The following is a 20,349-nucleotide window of genomic DNA, read 5'->3' as shown; positions in this document are numbered from 1 at the left end:
AGAGTTTAATGCACTTTCAGAACTAGAGAGATCTGTAGACAGAAAACAAAGATATTGAGGAGTGGATAATCAACTCAATTTAAAGCTGTCTTCAAAAGAAAAAAAACTCTTTTCCCTTAAAAAAATTTTAAACCCCTTTAATATCATGAGAATTTCAAGGTAGATGTTTGATCAAATAAAAAATTAGAAGTATTGTTCCAAACCATCATGGAATGGATTATTTAAAAAACCTATATTTATATATTTAAAAAACCTATATTTATAATTTCTATATTTTTGCTTTCAGTATTCTTCAGTCAGGATTATGAAGGGTTGATATATTTTTTCACTAAATTTCTTTGACAAAAATGATGAATACCTAGAAGTAATTTATTACTTCCTAGCAAAATAGGAGTTACTAAAATCAATTCAAGTTAGACAAATTGCCATAGAATAAATTAGAATGATGACTACAGATAAAATATTAAAAACTCATCAGAACCAGATGAGTTTAAAGGCTGTACAAGCCTGTGTGAGACTATTTTATATCATAGAAAATGAAGGAAAATTCTTTCAAGGATACATGGAGCCAGGCACAGTGGTACAAGCCTGCAATCTCAGTGACTCAGGAGGCTGAGGCAGGAGGATCACAAGTTCAAGTTCAAGACCAGCCTCAGAAATTTAGCAAAGTCCTAAGAACTTAGCAAAACCCTATCTCAAAAAACAAAAAGGCTGAAAAGAAAAAAAAAAAGATAACATAAATTTTTAGTTTACACTAAAAGTTAATAATGCTACAAAAATGCTACAAAAATGACTATAGGACAACTCAGTATAAATATATGTTTTAAAATTCTAAATGAAATAAAATACTAAATACAGAAATATTTAAAGAAAAAAATGCATTAAGACTAAACAGGATTTTAGATAGGAGGATATAGAGTAGTTCATTATTAGGAAATTTATCCACATAAAATTTTAAGGAAAAAGTCTGTAGTCAAGGTTAAGAGATATTTGATAATGTTTAGTTATTTCAAATTAAATACTCTATTCCTGAATATTATACAAAATATAGATCATAAAGAATTATATTTTTAAATTGAGGAAACACTATAAATATTTCAGTTAAAACTGGGAGGCAATGTCCTTTGCATGAAATGATCAGTCTAAGAAAAGAAAATACATAATGAAATACCTCCTTTTGCTGATATATCTATAACCCTATCTGTGTTAGCTTTCTGTTACTATAATACAATTCCTGAGGTAATAAACCTTAAAAGAAGAACAGTTTATTTTTGGCTCATGTTTTTGGCCATGATCAGTTGGCACCATTGCTTTTGAGTCTGTAGTGAGGCAGTATATTATGGAGGGAATAAGCGATGGAGGGACTTGCTCATCATGACAGCCATGATGTAAAAAATAGAAAGGGATGGAGTTCCAGGATCCCACTAAAGGGTGTACCCTGAGTGGGCTCTCTCCCTTCCACTAGGCCTCACTCCCAAGCTGAAGAAAGCCTTTAATACATGGGCCTTTGTGGAACACTAACACAATGTATAATGATATCTATGTCCACCTTGGAAACCAAATTAATTCAATTTAAAAATATTAGAATTGGTAAGATAATTTGTAAAGGAGAAAGTCAGATTCAAGATGCCTATAAAACTTAAGTTTTTTTCCTCTGTATTCACAGTAAGAACTAGAAGTAGAAATGGGAAAAAATGTTTCATTTATAATAGCACCCAAACAACAAAATACTTATTAAATTCATTACTAAGAAATAGGATTTATCTATAGAAAATAATATTTTTTCTTTGAAAAACATTAGATTTAAGCTAGTTAAAAGTTATACTATGTTCTTGGATGGGAAAACTCAGTTTAGAAGCATGTTCATAAATTAAGATATACATTTAGTATAGTTCAAATAGAACTGCCAACAACGTTGAGTTGCTAGAAGGGATTGTGTAGGACAATCTTTAATTTTATATGAGAAATTATAGATGTAAGGGAAAAAGGAAATAATACAAAGGGCTTAATTTACCAAATATCTGAACATAATGTTAAAGCTTCTGTAATGAGAACAAATTATATTTATATAACAATGAATTGGTGCGACAAAATAGAAGATCTAGAGAAAGATATTAGTCTGCAGAAATATTTAGTATGGCACACATCTTATAGGTAATAGCACATTTTATAAATTTTTCTAGCATAACTGAGCATCTATCTGGATGAATATAAAATTGGAGCCTGCATTATATCATATTTAAAAAACCTACATAGATTAAATAATTAAATTTTAAAAGTTATTGATATTTGAAGAAATTTTTATAAAATTCCATTTATCAGCTTGGCTGGTGGGAGGATGACCTTAATCCAGAAGGGAAACCCAAAGTTAGAAAAGATGAATCAATTTAATTGTCTAGATTTTTAGCTTTTAAAGGTAATTATCTCAAACAAAATTAAGCAGGTGATAAATTGCCCTCATTGTAGATGACAAAACCAATGTCTACAATATGCTAAGAACCTCTGAAAATTATCAGGACAAGAGAGACAGGTAAAATTCAATAGAAAAAAGTGGTACTTTTCAGAAGAGGAAATCTAAAATGATCTACACTGCTTTACACTCTCATCACTATGAGGGAAATGTTGTACAACATAGGCTTCTTACCTGAGAGAGAAAGTCAGTGTTGAGCAGTGTGGTGATAGCATCTTCCATGGTAGCATAGCCTCACTGTCTTCCACATCCTTGTTGGCTCTTTACCCATTTAGAGCCTTTGCCTGTCCCTAGGAATGTAGATAGAGGAGGATACAGGGACTGCTTGCTTCTTGACAGTGCAGCCCCAGGAATCAGTGGCCTTCAAACATGTAGTTCTGAATTCCATCCATCTCCCTCTGAACAGTGAAGAGATGAGATGCTCGGGAACATCAGTCACCTGTCTCTGTGCATCCATTGGGTTCTTCCTTGTTTCACCCTCAGTCATTGCCTCCTTCTTATAGGAATTCAGTACGGCTCAAGTTAATTTTGCTTTTCTGCTACTAGATTTTTAGCTTTGAAAATCTGAGTGATTTTCTCATTAGAGCAATGAGAAGCACCATGGAAGCAAAGAAAAGAATAAAGACAACAACAAAAAATTTTTAGGGAGGCCTGAGTCCAGGCAGGAAAAGTGATTTAAAAACCAAGAAGTAATTTTCACACAGAATAGTTGCTGGAATTTCCTCTCATGACAGTAAGAGATTTGACATTTGAGAGGACCTTTTGAATGTATATTGGAACATTTTGATCAAAGTATAATATTGGTTTTAATAAGTTGTAATGAAGAGAAACCCTCTAAGTATAGTGAATGTGAGGAGGAATTCAAGCACAATGCTAATACTCTAGAGATTTAGCTCAGGAAACAAACCTTTAGTGTGGAAGAGCTACAGTGATCATCTCTTTAAACCACAGGAGAAATACACTGGCTATGCATGTGGATGTGTACATGGTGGGAAGGCTTTCAGTAACCATTGCAGGAACAAATTCACATGCTAGAGAAACTCGATGACTGTGATGAGTCTGAACAAGAATTTAGCCATCAGCTAACCTTGATATATACTAGAAAATTCTCATGGGAAAGAAGAAATCTTAAACACTAACCATTGTGGAAGAGCCTTCAACACACATATGACCTTTATGTACACAAGAAAACTTATTCTGAGGGAAATCTTTAGCAAAAGAATAAGTATTTGAACCAGAGAAGTGATTTCAATGAAATTAATATGAGAAATCACATGTATGTAAACGTTCTAAGTGGTGATCACTCAGACATTAGTTAGTTGTAAAGATCTGACACTGGAGTGATACCTATGCCTACAATCAGTGTGGAAGTGCCTTCAGCTGGTGTTCATATGCAAAAACCTATCCCGGGAAAACATCATAAATATTCCTTGTGGAATACCACTGAGCGAACAAATCACACTTTACCAAATGATTTGTTTTTGAATGTATGTAGAATAAAGATGTAGGGTTGTGATAGTCATAGTTAAGGCAGAAGATAACATATAATAATCAATGAGATAAATCCTCTTCAAAGAATTGTAATTATGAATATATAGTAATGGTTATTGCTAAAAACTGTTTTAAAACACCAAGCATCCTATTGAGTATGTGGGGCTAGTTTTCCTTTAATAATCCATCACTGTTGGTTAGCTAGTATCAGTTTTTTATGCTGCTGATAAATCATGATTACAAAGACTTTGAGGCTATCAAAAAATAACCTTGACTATTAAGCAAAGCACATAGGGTACAAAATAGTGTGTCTTTTAATTCACTGTGTTGAACTATATATGTTCTTGGAAAGGGAAAATGGAAACATGAATAAACATATAAATATTAAGTAAATGAAAAATAAAATAAATGTCAGTATTGCTTATATAGTGCCAAAACAAAATAAAAAATTGAAACAAAGGTGAGTGCCTGACAATAGAGAAATGGTTTAATATTTTTGATATCATCTTATCCTGAAGTATTATACAATCATTAGAAATGATTTAAAGCTATGTAAGTTGATATTCATAAGTTATCATTGAATTTTTAAAAGTAAGTTGCAATAGACTATGTAAAGGAATGTAAAAGAAGAAAAAAACAAATCTTCTGTGTGTGTTTATATATTTAAACTTTTGTTTAATGTATATACTTGTGTAGATAGCACAGATGGAAAACTCAAAGACACATACTGTCTTATTTTGCATAAACAAACAGAAAATGTGATCACATGATTAAAGAAGAAATTCCAAATCTTACGGATCATATTCATTTAAAATTATGCATGCATTTTAGTATGTGTGTGTTTATGCCTAAATAATTTAAAGGATTATTTGGAGAGTCTGTGTTTAGGTAGATTGACTATTCGGTAACAAAATCATTAGCTTTTCTGAGACCAGAATGAATTACCAACCTCAATTTTAAAATGATGTGACACTCCTGAGCCCTTTGGGGAATCTTATTTGATAATCTTTTTCATCCTCTTATAAAAAATTTCTGCTGATACAAGAATATCATGTGTCCTGTTCATAAAGAAGAACAAACTAGAGGCAGCAATAGGCCTTACCAACTAGTTATATCAGCTGGACCAGTATAAAACCTTGGTTACTTCATTCTTTTTTCTTTTTATAGATGAGGATGGTCTTGGTATCAGTATTATTGGAATGGGTGTTGGAGCAGATGCTGGACTTGAGAAACTGGGAATATTTGTCAAGACAGTAACAGAAGGTGGTGCTGCTCAGCGAGATGGCAGGTAAGCTAATTGTAGTTGTTAGTGACTTAAAATCCTAGAAAACTGGGGATTTCTTTCAGTGTTATCTTTCTTCTTTGTTTCATAAGGATGGAATTTCAGAGTGTTTCTCAGATGTAGAAAATATGAAAATGCTTGAATTACTTTCTCATTTGTAGGCAGAATATATGCTTTAATGTATATTCAATAAATGAATGTATCTGTCTGTATCTGTCTCCCTTTGAATCTAGCCATTCATTTATCTGTCTAGTGAGAAGTGGACAAAAAAATCAAAACATGTATAGCTGAAGAACATTTACAATGGAGTTGAGCATGTGGTTTTACTTCAGAAATAGTGAGACAAATGATAATAGTTCTGGCATTTTTGAAAATGATAGAAATGGCAGGGAAATTAGGAACTCCTCTTCTTCGTTGATGATAATTCTGGAGATAGGGGCTTCTCTAAACATGTTCTACCTAAATATGCAGATTCTTGAGCACCACCTACACCTGTACGATTAAAATTGCCAGTAGTGGGCTCTGTTAGGGTGCACTTAACACATCCTCTTTGGATAGTTTTGATGTGCAACATAACATCAGGTCATTATTTTTTAATGTTTTATCTTTCATCATCTCAGGCTACATATAACTTTATTGTAAAGATTTCAATTAATACACTAACCTTATGATGTTTTGGGTTGAAACTGAAAGTAGAACCTTGGCAACAGAAATAAAAGTAGACTCCAAAATATGATAGCCAAATTCAAAGAAATACCATCTTACTTTTAGGAACATTGAATAAATGGCTTTGATTTTTTTTTCCAGTATTTTTCTATATGCTTTAGCCATCTTACCTACCAAGAAATAATAAAGCATGTTGAAAGTAATTTTTGAATCTGTGTTGATACCCAGAGGGTATTTTTTTTTTTGGTAATCCTAGAAACACATATTGATATACAGAAATATTTCCCCAGGAATACTAAATTGATTTATGTAACTAGAAAGTTGTATCTTTGTTTTTTTTCTGTGTATTTAGGGCCCATACCTTAGTCAGTTGTCTTGTTTGTACTCCCGTAGCACTCATTATAATACTTTGCACAGAGAAGGTCTGAAGTGGATCTTTCGAGTGAATGGCCAGTGGACTGCATGTGTTTCACACTTAATGTGGAATGTGGATATTTTGCCTTTGAAAGTAGTTTAGAGAGTCTTTATTTTCAGAGTAGTAAAAGAAATAACCTCTCTGACCCTTTAATCAGTTACATAATGGTAATAGTATTTTCAGGTATTAATTTAGCAACTTTCTTCTAAGTAAGCTATAATTTATTTGTAAACTCTACCTTGTTTGTACTAATTTCGTTGAAAAATTTAAAAGGCATTTCTAGGTGATAGGAAATAGTTTTTATAGTTAGTATTCAAGCAATTATAAATTGTTATGAACCATCCCTCTTAAATGAATTGACTTCAACTCCAAACCAAAATACTAATTGTTTTAAAATCACAAAGGATAAAAATTTTTCATTCATTCATATTTATTTTTGACTTTAAAAAAAAAATTAGGTTTGTTTTCTGTTAACCTATTTACTGATGTTTTCTTCTGTGTAGTTTCATTATTTATACTGACATTAGACCTTTGCTTTGTTAGTTTCAGTGTGCATTTCCTCAGTTCTTTTAAATAAGTATTTACTTAGTATATCAATCCTGCTATTGTTATAATAGATACATAGTATTTGTATCCCCCCTTCTTGTTTCCTGTCTCCATATAATAAACTTTTATATTTCTAATATTTTACTCCTTCAAAATGGCTTGTAACCTCTAACTGCACTCTTGAGTACTTCAAAAAAAATTTGTGTAGTCACTTTCTATATCATCCAGTGTAGTTGAAACATTTTAGATCTCTCTTATTCTTTCTTTTTTTTTTTTGGTGAAGATTTCATGCCTGTACCTTCTTATACGAGGCCTTAAACATAGGGAATACTCAAAATATTTCTTACATGAGTGAATCTTGTGTTTTATTCACTTTGGGTACATTTATTTGGGCCTAATATTTATTTATTTATTTGTTTATTTATTTACTTACTTATTTATTTTACTCTTTCTTTCTTTTTAAAAGTTATCTCTCTCAGGGTAACTTGTAATTTATCTTAAGGACATCATAGCCCCTTCCATCTTCTCCTTGAGCTCTAATTTTTAAATAAAATAATATTATATATACTAACCATTAGTTTTTGTTTCCCTTAATGTAGATTATATGATTCCACACAGGAAACTTTTTTACACTAATGATTTCTTCAGACCTCTTTGGTGTTTCTATTAAGCAAAACAAGTTTCCTTTCTGGGCACACTCTTCTAGTCAAATTTTTTGCTTTCACCCTGACATTGCTGTCTTGATATGTATTTTCTCATACATTTAAATGTTCACTGTCTAGCATTTTAGGGAAGAACTCTGTTTACCAAAGTTCATTACTGTTGCTCCAGCTGGTCTCCCTGCCATTCATGCCTGGTTCTTTGTTGACATAGCTCTGTGAGGTAGAGTTGTTTTTTCTCTTCCCAGAAACATCATGTCAATAAATAATTATCTAACAACATTAAACCCTGGAGAGCCTAACATATGTTTTCATTAGCTTTATACCCATTAATTCTGGTTTTTTAGGTTAAGGATTGAGGATTCTCAGCAATATCAGGCCAAGGCTAAAGAGCAGTGTTATTGCACACTTTTGGTGAATAAAGCGTAGGAAAATTATGGCGGAAATGCCATGATATGATGGCTTGAAATGAGTCAGGTACATTCCCATACATTGCATTCCAGTAGAGATTGTTTCCAGGCAAAACAGGCTGTTTCTTCTGCTATTCTGGAAACTTTTGGAAAGGCCAGATAATCTCTAGATATCTCTGGGATACAAAGATCTGTTTACATATTTTTTACCACCAAGAGTCACCCCTTTTTTTGTGTGCTTTTAATTATAGGCAAGATTTGAGAGAGCTTATTAGTGCTATTATCTGTGAGGTTGTGGCTAACTGTTACTCTTGGCCAGGCATGATGGCGCATGCCTATAATCCTAGGAGGCTGAGGCAGGAGAATCTGTAGTTCAAAGCCAGTCTCAGCAACCTAGTGAGGACCTAGACAACTTAGAGGACCCTGACTCAAAATAAAAAATAAAAAGGGCTGGGGAATATGGCTCCGTGGTTAAGTGCCCTTGGGTTCAATTCCTAGTACCCAAACAAAATCAAAAACAAAAAAGCTCTAAAAGTTATCCTCTCTCAGGGTAAGAGATTCAAACAGAGTGAGTGTCAGATACTTTCCCTACCATGATAATCATTGATAAATAAGATAATTAGCTGGCTCATGATCAAGTAGATTGTAGCAATAGTCTGTGGTAGAATAAACCTGAGCTCCAGTTGTCTTTGCCTCTCCCCCTTGTGCTCATTTTTAGTTTTTTAAGCTTGTCTTCACTTTAATCACCACACATTCTGACTATAAAAAGATAAATCAAAATGCCCCTCAAATAGCCACTCCCAAACCTCGCCTCCTCCCTCCCTTCCTTCCCATTGTTTAATAAAATTTTTTTAAATATTTTTTTAGTTGTTGATGGTTCTTTATTTTATTTGCTTAATTATATGTGGCGCTGGGAATCAAACGCAGTGCTTCACATGTACAAGGCAAATGCTCTACCGCTGAGCTACAACCCCAGGCCCTAAAAAAAAAATTAAGGTGGTTTTTATTTTCTTGGTTTTTTAATAGTGTATCAGATTTTAAATTTTTCTTTAATGAATATATCACTTTTGAAATGAGAAAAGCTTTTTAAAATAAATTTTCTTGTAAAGAAAATAGTAATCAAATAGAGTTGTGGTTTCTTATTTCCCTTAATGTTCTCTGTGTTGAGGCAGACAGGAAGAACTATGTAGAATCTGCATTTCAATCATAGGATCCCTCTTTTTCACACTTGGCTCTGAATGCAAAGAAGACACCTAGTTGAACATCAGTTGTCTGTTGCTGGGTGCCCTGCACTTGGCTTTCCTCTCAGCACTTTCGGTGCTCTTCATCTTTGGTGGAGATGTACATTTCTACCCAGTGTTTCGCTCCTACTGCACGAAGGACTTCCTTTAACATTTAATCACCAACACTGCTGCTCATGAATTCTTTAACTTTTTTTTTTTCTTTTTCAGTACTTTTTCCAGACTTATTTTTTTCTGTTTTGAGTCACTTGGGTGTGCACCAACAGAAGTGTTTTTTACAGACACATTACATTAGAACATGCTATAAATATTGGTTTTCTGATTATAAATTAATTGTATATGATAGGCATTGTGAAAATCCTGTTGAAATATAGCAGCTTCAACTCATGTAATAATTCTCCCTCTCCCTGTCATTGAGAATGTGCCCTTTGGGCTTTGATTTAAATTATAGATTGAGTTCAAACACTTTAGATGAAATATTTTTTTGTTAAACACACATGTATATTTTATAAAGAGCAGGGAACTATAACATTTCAGTCTAAAGGAAAACCTTTTTGAATATATCTCTAGTCACCGTAAAATGTTATCAATGGTCAAATAAGTATGTACAAATGACATTTTAAAGTTATAAAGGTAAATATGTTACCTTTATAGTAGTTCATGGGTGAAATTTTGAAAAATGTGACAAAATATGAAGAAGAAAACAAAACTAGCATTTTGTTGCAAGGTATTGGTGAGGTCAGCATTTTTATATAAAAATCATCATGAACATTTCTTATTATTTTTTTGGAACTAATTCCTAGGACTATAATTACCACATCAAGGTGTATTGCATTTCAAACACTTTAGAAATACATTGCAAATCTGCCCTTTTGAAAGGTTGTTTAGTTTGTACTCAGGGCCTAATAGCCTCCTGCCCCCTCATTCAGGCCGAATATTGTGTAATAAAAATCTTTAATAATTTGGCAATTATTAAAGACATTATTACTTTTAAATTTTAATTTCTTGTTTTTGAGCCTTTCCAAATGTTTACTGACCATATTTCTTTTATTCTTTTTAAAATAAATTATTTTGTTTGCTTCGTTCCTGTTGCACATTTTACAACCAAGTTATTGACTGTTTTTTTAGCACTAATCTCCATAAATGTCATACCAACTCCCCTCACTATGTGACCTCACAGAACTTTCTTCCCTACTCCCCCACTCTCACAAGTATGAGCAAGTACAGTAAACAGAATTAATATGGAACTCTAAACTTACATATAGAAAATTCTGTATTTTTTTCTTGTTCTTAATGTTCCAATTTATTGCTTTCAAAATTAGAGACCTACCACTTTGAGACATCCAGGGGCCTTTTCTTAGACTACTTCCTCTGTCTTTTTCAGCGTCATAATAGGAATTTCTATTTCTAGTGAGTATGCTCTCTTGTTTGACATTTTCTGGGTTATCCTTTATAGACTCTTTTCTCCTTTGTTGATGTTTTCTTGTTTTAAATTCTATATTGTAAGAAGGTACAGATCCAGAACCAAAATGGCTGAGAATCAGAAAAAAGAAAAATAAAAAAGTACAAAATTAGAAAACAAGCAAACTTCCAGCATACCTGATTGGTAGCAAAGAAAATTTCTATTGCTTTTTGAGAATTATACTGATGACTAAAAAAATGACACCTGTGTTTACATAACTTAAAGTGCATTTCTGTGGTGACACAGTTTAATTAGCTTTGTGAGTCCTCTTGGCCATCTCAGTGCTTCTTCTAAAACTGTGATATCCATTTAAGCTAATACACAAAGAAATAAATCGATGGCTTATAAAAAGAACACGTATGAAAGATTCTGTTAAGCTCCCTAGAGAATTAGGAAACTAGCATTAGAATTAGGAAACTAGATATTAAATATGGTTAAAAGGGTATTTAAAAACTAGATATTTCGGCTGTGGATGTAGCTCAGTAGTAGACTACTTGCCTAGGATGTAAGTCCCTGGGTGTGATTCCTACTATTGAAAAAACAAAACCCAAACAGTCAAAATAATGTCAGAAGAACACAGCTTAGCTCAATACAAAACTGCTCAATGTTCTTTACCTATATGAATGACAATATTTAAATACCAAGTATTTGTGAGATTGTAGTTTGTCAATTTCTAATATTATTGGAAATACTATATTCTTTGACTCAGGAATTTCACTCCTAGGTGTATGTTCTGGAGAACTCATATATGTGTATAATGAGGAATATGTAAAATTGCTGATTATATAGTATTTATATAGCTAAAATGGAAAATATTGCAATTTTCCATCTACAAAATAATGGATAAATATATTTGATATATTTATAAAAGATAAACTGTATAGTTAAAACAAAGTAGTTGGAATTACATTTATAGTAGTCAGAGATAAATATCAAATACAATGTTGAGTCAAGTAAACAGTTGTGAAAAGAGGCATACTTTATAATTTTTTAAAAAATATACAAAGCATATATAATGTGCCTAACCATGCACACATATTATTCTGTTTCAAAAAAATCAGTAGAAAGGCTAAATATACTTTAAATATTGCAGAGTGCTAAAATGTGATAAAGTTGGGTATTGGAGTATTTATTATCTAATTCCCATTTTTCCATTTTTGAGATATTTCATTAGGAGAAAGAATATATATATATATATATATATTTGAAACATACAAATTTAAAACCATTATGCACCAAACTTTACTAATACAGTTTGTCTCAAAAATAAAAATAAGTAAATACATAAGCAACATATTAGTATATACATGTAAGCACACACATACATTATTTATTTGAAGTATTCAACTTAAATAGGAAGGGTTTCCTGCAATGCCTGATAATGTTGACTTGGAGATGGGAGGTGAAATGGATCCTGGGAATTGGGTCCAATGGTATTTCAGCTTGATCTGATATGCTTTCATTAAGAACAAAAAAACTATTGTAAATATGTCATACACTTGCAGTTTTCAGTTTTTGTGAAGGGAATATGGATGTTTGGTAAACTGAATCTTTGGTTAAGTCTTACTTATTTTTGTCTTTCAAAACAGTTTCTAAAAAACATTAAACATTTGACTAAGATCTGGGGCTTGTATGTAAAAGTTAAATTTTGGATCAATAAGAATATTCTTAAATTCAAGTATTTTGTCAACTAATTTAATGAGAATGACAGTGCAATTATCAAATAAATTAATTGTGGGTAATTTTTTCCTTTTTCTAAAGAATACAAGTCAATGACCAGATTGTGGAAGTGGATGGAATCAGCTTGGTGGGTGTCACACAGAATTTTGCTGCAACAGTTCTCAGAAACACCAAGGGCAATGTCAGGTAAATATGTGGCTTCATATGTACACAATTTGGTCACTTCATATTTTGTTGAATAATAGTTTCCCCTTGTTTTACTTATAAATATATGCAATTACAATGAAATTTTTATTTGAATACTAAAAACTCTGAATCAATATAGTTAATTATTGAGCTATTTTAATACACCTTATTGCTAATACAGCAAGAGTTTCTAGGAAGATAGAATTTCTAGTTATAGCCTCAATAAATATTAATTTAGGTCCCTTAATCCTATTAACAAAACCAGTTATACAATAAATTAAAATTGAAGTAATTATAAACATATTCAATGTCATATATTATTTAGACAAGTAAGCTATAGGATTTGAAGCTAACTGCATTTTTAGATCTACTTATTTGTTTTAAAGAATTAGCCAGGACCAAGCATAATGAACTATAACTCTTCCAACCTAATAGGACAGAGGGGACATTTTTTCAGACCTTGAAATTTATACCTGACTCTTGGGTTGTCAGAATTCTAGTCTGGAAAACAAATAAGAAAGGAGTCCTAAGCCAGGTAAGGTCAAGGTTGGAATAAGTTTTATTTGGTCATAGGTTACTTAATTTTTTAAAAGCACTGTTTATTTCTTATCCTTTTTCAAAATGCTATGAATGAACACATTAGGGAACCATTATTTAGTATGTATAATTATGAAAGTGGTTTAGTGTTATCATTATCAGAAAGAAATTGTCAAACATTCTGAAAATATTCGTGAATTAGCATTGCTATAAAGATTCATCATTAGAATTTCAAATCAAATTTCAGATCAAATTTTAGGGCCTTTCAGTGGGAAAGTACCATTTGATGCTGAGGAGATGTTTTAAGGAATACAACCTAAGTGATTCATTTAGGCAGTTTATTGATGTTTCTAGAATACCCATAGTCTTGTGAAAAATATGTAAAATAATTGGAAAAAATACAGGAAAATATGTGCAATGTTCTCTGAGCTTCATGAGTGAGCTCATCTGTAAATGTGATTGTCCTGAAGGTTACCTTGTGTTCTTGAGACAGCACATTCCTATATCAGTATAGCTGTTTATTAGGCTGTAAGATAAATTTTAATATTAAATAAATAAGGTAGACACTCAACTTGTAAGAGCATTTCTTAGTTGAAAGAGAGTTTGTAGTGACACAAACTCATAGCCATCCCTTTCTGTTTTGACTATTGGCCATATAATTTTGTGTTGGTTATTTCAAGACTTGTACAAATTTCATATGGCCTCTTAACTGGTCTTCCTGATTTCACTTTCTCCCTTTTTCATTCTGTCCTAATCATTAACCCCTAAAGGAAGAACATCATTGCAGATTTCAAATGTATGAAGGGATATTGTGGAAAAAGGAATTGACTTTCTGTTTATCTCTAATATTAGAAGAATCATGACTTGAGTAGTAGAAATTTAATAATTCTGCAACAGTCACATCCATCTCTCTTCAGAAACCATCAACAGCCCTCCCTCCATTCTGTGTAGAATATAAGCTTTTTAGTTGTGTTAAACATCTTCCATCCCCTGATCTTTTCACTTGCCTCTCTTTGTTCATGTCTGGTGCAGTCATGTAGTCATCACCCTTGAGACACGACTTGTGTATTAATTATTTCTCTACATTTCTCCTTGCCATTTTTTCTTCTTAAAATACTGTTTCCTGTTTAGAACCTACATATCTTGAAGAACATATTGCAACTCTTTTGCCCTCCAGGAAGTCCTCCTTATCCTCCCTCTCTTTTCTGATCTCTTCTTTCTCATAATGCTCATAATTCATAAATACTTTTTTGAACTTGAGGTTACAGAGTGTCTACTTTTTGTCTTCAAAATGCATATACTTTATTTCCCCACTCTCTTGGCAAAAATCTTAACCTACCCATGGGCTTAAGATCCTGGGCTTCTTCCAAATTATTGAGCCCAAGATCTTAATTTACTAAAATTATACAACACAGGATCTTAATTAACTGCCTTTAAAGAGAAAACTTTTTCTCAATTTTAACTTTTCAAAAATAATATTTGAATTCTCTGAATTCAAATAGTAAATCTTCATAAAATACTAATACAAAAATAAGCTCCAAAACCTAGTCCTGTGTTAATGATAACTTTTTAAACTGGTGTTTTACAATATATGTCCTTCTGTATTTTTTTTCATACCATACTTAGTGGTTGTTAAAATGTATTTTAAGTAGGGATATTATCTGGTATATTATCAAGTTTAGCTGGACTTTTTCTAACTACTAAGCACAGGCCTAAAAGGATTATGTAGAACTCCGGCTTTAAAGATTTGAAACCAGAGGTGGTGAAAAATTAAAACTGAGATTTGAATTGAGATTATTTTTTTAAGTATTAAAGATTAAGTTTTTATTTATTTCCTGGAAATGTACATGAAATATATATCAACGTTTGCATATTGATCAGATGCATGTTAAAATCTTATGACTTTACCCACAAGTTTAGAGAATCATTTTCTTGTTTCCTCATGTGCTTTGTTTCATTAATCTTTTAATGATTATACCTGAATGTAGGAACTAATAGTATGGATAAAGACCCCATTAGTATGTTGTAAAGGCATATATGTTTTTCAACCTTACATTATTTAAATGATATAAAGCATATTAGGCCACTTTGAAAAAGTGATTCAGCTCAATCCAGGTTATGTTCCTGGGGAATATTGGAAACTCATGGCTCAAAGCATTGGTATGCTATTATTGTTTCCCTCATTTTATTGACATCATTTAAAACTAACTACTCACAATGACTGCTAGTCATATTAATTTCCGTAAATATTTAGTTAAAGAAAAACCTCACAAGACTGAAGCAATTTACACTCAATGTGATGACAGTCACAGGAGAAAGACATGAAAGTTAAAAGGTAAATATGGATGACTCAAGCAACAGTCTTCCTTTTCTTCCTCTATTGGGACTCATAGGAACCATTGCTCTCCAGATTTTAAATCACCACAGTCATATGCCCAAGTCACCTTGGTATTAAGGAGCCCAAAGTCTGTGTGTGGTAGGTATCCCTCATAGTGAGCTTGTCACATAGGTACATTTCCACTTCATGATTAGCTTTGACCATTGAAAACTCCAGGGTGCATTTATTTCTCAGTGTTCTCCTAAGAAACAGAACCAACAGCAGATAGTTATAGATTGATAGATTTGGGGAGTTGGCTCATGCATTTATGGAGATTAAGAAGACAGATGGCAAATCCAATGGGTAGATAGTACCAAAATGCCCATTTTTTAGATGAGGGAACTGAGGCACAGGAATTACTTGAGTAAACTCACATAGCTTGGAACTAGCTTGGAACAAATTGGAGAGCTAGAAACTGAGTCAGTGAGGTCTAGCGTCATGTGTAAAAAAAAGCACTTATCCTAGAAATCTGTCCTTTGTACCTGGTCCCGAGACCATAGAGACAGTGAATATATTCAATATTATTCATAGTTTATAAAAGAGTCAGCTTTATGATACTTATTTCTTTTTTTGTTTGTTTGTTTATTTTGGTGTGGTGCTAAGGATTGAACCCCCAGCCTTGTGCATGGTAGGCAAGTGCTCTACCCCTGAGCCACACTCCAGACCCTGCTTTTATCTCTGCTAGCTCTAATAAAATTCAGAACACATATTTTTTCTCTTATTTACAGAGATTTAAGACAAGAGACTGAATCAGTTTTGTTTAAATGTGAGACATTACTGATAAAATGATAGCAGATAAAGTTGTATTTTGTATTCAAAAATACTTGTAGTTTTGTATAACTTTAAACAATCTGTAAATATCTATTGATTCTTTCTATAGGTTTCAATTGGTTTTTATCCTTTTCAAATTACTTTATATTATTGTCTTTTAATGAATTTATAAATTCTAGTTTAAGATTAGTTTTCCCATAACTAAACATGGACCAACAAACATAATTTGGTTTTAAAAGATCTCAAAGAAAAACATCATTTAATATATTATGAACTGTGAATAGGTGGGTAAAACTGCTCATATAACATTCTGAGTCTAACCTGTTTTTAAATTATCTTTATGTAATACAGAACCTGAGGATGAGAACAGAAGTTTATTGTAACTTGTTAACTAAATTACATTAGTGAAGTCATATCCTGTCAATACCACAGAGACTGTAGGTTTTTAAACAACTCTTAAAGCATTTTCTTTAGGTTTGCACCATGAATCACTAAATACATAATAAAAACATATGAAATAGTATTAGTCTAAAGTCAAAAGAAGAGAGCTGTACATGCATTACATAATTCATATTGTAAAGCATTAGTTAATATAGATTTTATCAGGATTTATCAAGTGCTTATTTCAGAGTTATCCAGAGTGTGATGTTGATCCTTGATGAAAGTATGAAATATACTAATTAGGGATGAGGCAAGGTATAGCAGCCTATTGAAACAGTTTTGAAATACTAATTGGATTTAAAACATATACCTGGATTTGGTGTATAACAAAAACAGAAGAGTTAATATGTCAAATTGATTGGGCTAAGTTATGCCCAGATAGCTTGTAAATCATTATCTATACGTGTCTGTGAGAATGTTTCTGGAAAAGATTAGCATTTGAATCAGTCAACTGAGTAAAGATCACCCTCACCAATGTGGGCAAGCATTATCTAATGCAGAGAGCCCAAAAAGTTTAAAAAAAAAAAAAGATGGAAGAAGGGTGAATTCAAAAACTGTGTTTGAACTGGAACATCTTCTGCTCTTGGACATTGGGACTCCTAGTTTTCAGGTGTTTGAACTCATTCTAGGATATACCCTATTGGCTTCCCTATATCATATGATACACACTTGGCCAGTTACTGTTTATCAAGTCTCAGTTCATAAATCATTTCTTTAATGGATGAGTTCTTCTCATATTATGCTATTTATGTTGTCTAAACCCCAAGTCAGTCTCTATCATATTATCATTTTTTTCCAAATAGTGTTCATCTCATGCTACTCTGTCTTTCTGGTGTTGACTCTCTTTTTTGATCCCCTAACAAATCAATTCCCGTCTAGGCTGTGTGATGATTAGAATAAGGAGGAAGTAATGATCCATGATTTCCAAGGCTAAATTATAAAAGACATTGTGGCTTTCACCATGGTCTTTGGGTTGCCAACTCCGAAGAAGTCCAGCTGCCATGTTGAGAAGGCATTCAGAGAGCCTCTGAAGACTGTTCACACAAAGAAGAACTTAGGCCAGCCACTAGCCAGTACCAACTTGCCAGATTTGTTATGTAGGCCCCTGGGAAGCACCTCCTCCAGCCTTAGTAAAGCATTTAGAGGACTACAGCCCTAGCCTACATGTGGTTGAACTCAAGAACCAAGCCTAAACTGCTGAACCAAGACTCCCCTAAATTCTTGACTTACAGAAACTGTGGAAGATAATAAATGCTTATAAATTTTGAAGCAGTCTGTACTAACAAATACAACTTACACAGTTTTGGTGCCTGAGTTTGGGCTGTAGCTAGAAGAACCTGAAGATGTGAGAATAGATTTGGGACTGGATTATTAATGAAATTATGAGAAGAGTGTTAATGAAAACAAAAAAGAGACTGATAGCCTTAAAGAAGAAAAAACAAAGTGTTATTGAAATGGGAAGAAAAGGGATCTTTGTTACATAATGACAAAGTTTAGCAACACCTTTTGTCACCTTCAGTAGTGTAGAAGGTAGAAAATGTGTCTTATAAACTGACTAGGACTTTTAATTCATGAGATTTTAAGGCAAAAAGAACTGAAGGAGCTACCCACTTCTTCTTTTTTTATATATTTTTTTAGTTATAGATGGATGCAATATCTTTATTTTGTTTATTCATTTTTATGTGGTGCTGAGGATCGAACCCAGTGCCTCACATGTGTGAGGCAAGCGCTGTGCCACTGAGCCACAACCCTAACCCTCTGCCCAGCTTCTTCTTGATGTATAGAGGTAAATATGAAAGAAGGTAGACAAGCTAAAAGAGGAACTGTCAACTTTTAGCTCTAAACTAAACGTAGGTCTAATCCCACATATTAAGACCTAAAACAAGCTTCAGAAGGATCTGTCTCCAAGTAACTATCCCAGAACAATATTCAAGAATATTAGGACACAAAAAACATTTCAGTGTCCAGCACTAAAATAAGAATTGTAAGGCATATGAAGAAAAGGAAAATATGACATGATTAGTGGAAAATTAGTTAAGGAGAGACACCTCAAGAAATGTTAGAAATGATATATTAGTATATAATTACATTAACACAGTTATTGTAACTAGATTACAAATATGAGTGTAAAAGAAGGACTCAGTATCTGTAAATGGGTGAAAAATTATTTGCTCACCTCAACAGATATAGATTAAGAAAAAACTCTCAAGAAACAGCAGGGTACTTGCTTAATGTAATATGTATCATCTAAGTGAAACTGATAGTTAATATCATATTTAATGATTGGGATAAAGTGATTTTTCCCCTAGAATCAAGAATACTGCAAATATGTCCACCTTCACAATTCCTATTCAATTTTTATACTTAAAACAACAAAATACTTCTGAGAAAATATAACAACTTAAGTGTGAGAGGAAATAGAACATGTTCATACATCAGAATACTCAATATTTTTATGATTCCAACTTTTCACAAATTAATCTGTACATTAAACATAACCCTAATGAAAATCTCAGCAGGTTACTCTTATAGAAATTATTGTTCTTTAAAAATATCAGAGTTAAAGGATTTTCACTGCCTGAAAACTATAGAAAACAAGGCACTCTGGTTTAGGCATAAGGACACTCATATAGATTAATTGAACAGAATAGAGTTACATATATATTCTCAAAAATGTAAAGAAATTATTTTTTACAAAGACAATAAGGTAAGTCAGTGGAGGCAATTATAGTCTTTTCAACAAATGGTACAGGAAAAATTGGATGGCCTCATTAAAAATGAGACAAACAGATTAAAAATAAACAAAAAACACTTGACCTTCCTGTTATCACATACATAAAACTTAACTCTAGATTACTTACAGACCTAAGTGTAGCAGCTAAGACCCTAAGATCTCTAGAAAATAGGCAAAAAATCTTTATGATCTTGAGCTAATCAGAGTTTGGTTTTAGGACAGAAGCAGGAAGCATAAGAAGAAATAATGGTAAATTAAACTACATCAAAATTTAAAACATGAAAAATACTCTTAAGAAAATGAAAATACATCAATTGAATAAATACTTAAAAACATTTACTGAAAAAGTAGTTATAGAGAAGATCTATAAAAACTCTTATAAGAAATAAAGTTATTATGGTAGTAACCATTAATATGATTTTTATTTGCTTTTCTTAAAATATGCAAATCACTTTAAGAAAAAAGTTCACCAAAGCAGATCTACAATTAAGCACAAGAAATTCTGTTCAACATCATTAATCATTAGGAAAATGTTAATTAAATCCAGAGTGAGGAACTACTATACAACTACTAGAAAGGCTAAAATTTAGAAGACTGATAATTTTACCTACTGACAAGCAATGTGTAGCAACTTCAACACTGATTCATTGCTGATGGAAATGCAAGACAGTACAGCCACAGTTCAACAGGTTTTTACAAACATATATCATACCAGACAGCAGTTCTACTCTTAGCTATTTACTCCACAGCAATAAAATACTCATACTATACAAAGATTCATATTCAAGTGTTCATAGGAGCTTTAGTCATAATAGTAAAAACCGTAAACTATTCAAATGTTCTTTAACTGATAATTTGGTGTATAAATTGTATTATATTTCATACAATGAAATACTTCTTAGTGGTGCAAAGGAACAAACTATTGACACATTCAGCACCGTGTATAATTCTCAATGCCATTATACTGAGTAAAAGAAGCCA

At 32.3% G+C, this 20,349-nt stretch overlaps 1 protein-coding gene across 13 annotated transcripts in view; it reads left to right on the top strand.

Annotated features, from left to right (window-relative positions):
* The window catches only part of Ppp1r9a (protein phosphatase 1 regulatory subunit 9A), a 309,447-nt gene that overhangs the window by 182,318 nt on the left and 106,780 nt on the right, over positions 1–20,349 (top strand). For all 13 annotated transcript variants that reach the window (XM_048785949.1, XM_048785937.1, XM_048785948.1 and 10 more), the window contains 2 exons: positions 5,129–5,249; positions 12,404–12,508. In XM_048785949.1, the coding sequence (XP_048641906.1) occupies positions 5,129–5,249; positions 12,404–12,508 (226 nt within the window). The remainder of the gene's footprint in view (positions 1–5,128; positions 5,250–12,403; positions 12,509–20,349) is intronic.

This window comes from Marmota marmota, unplaced genomic scaffold (genome assembly GCF_001458135.2).
Source record: "Marmota marmota marmota unplaced genomic scaffold, marMar, whole genome shotgun sequence".
Taxonomy (NCBI): Eukaryota; Metazoa; Chordata; class Mammalia; order Rodentia; family Sciuridae; genus Marmota; species Marmota marmota.
The sequence above is the reverse complement of the archived record's forward strand: the minus strand, read 5'-3'. Positions and strand labels throughout refer to the sequence as shown.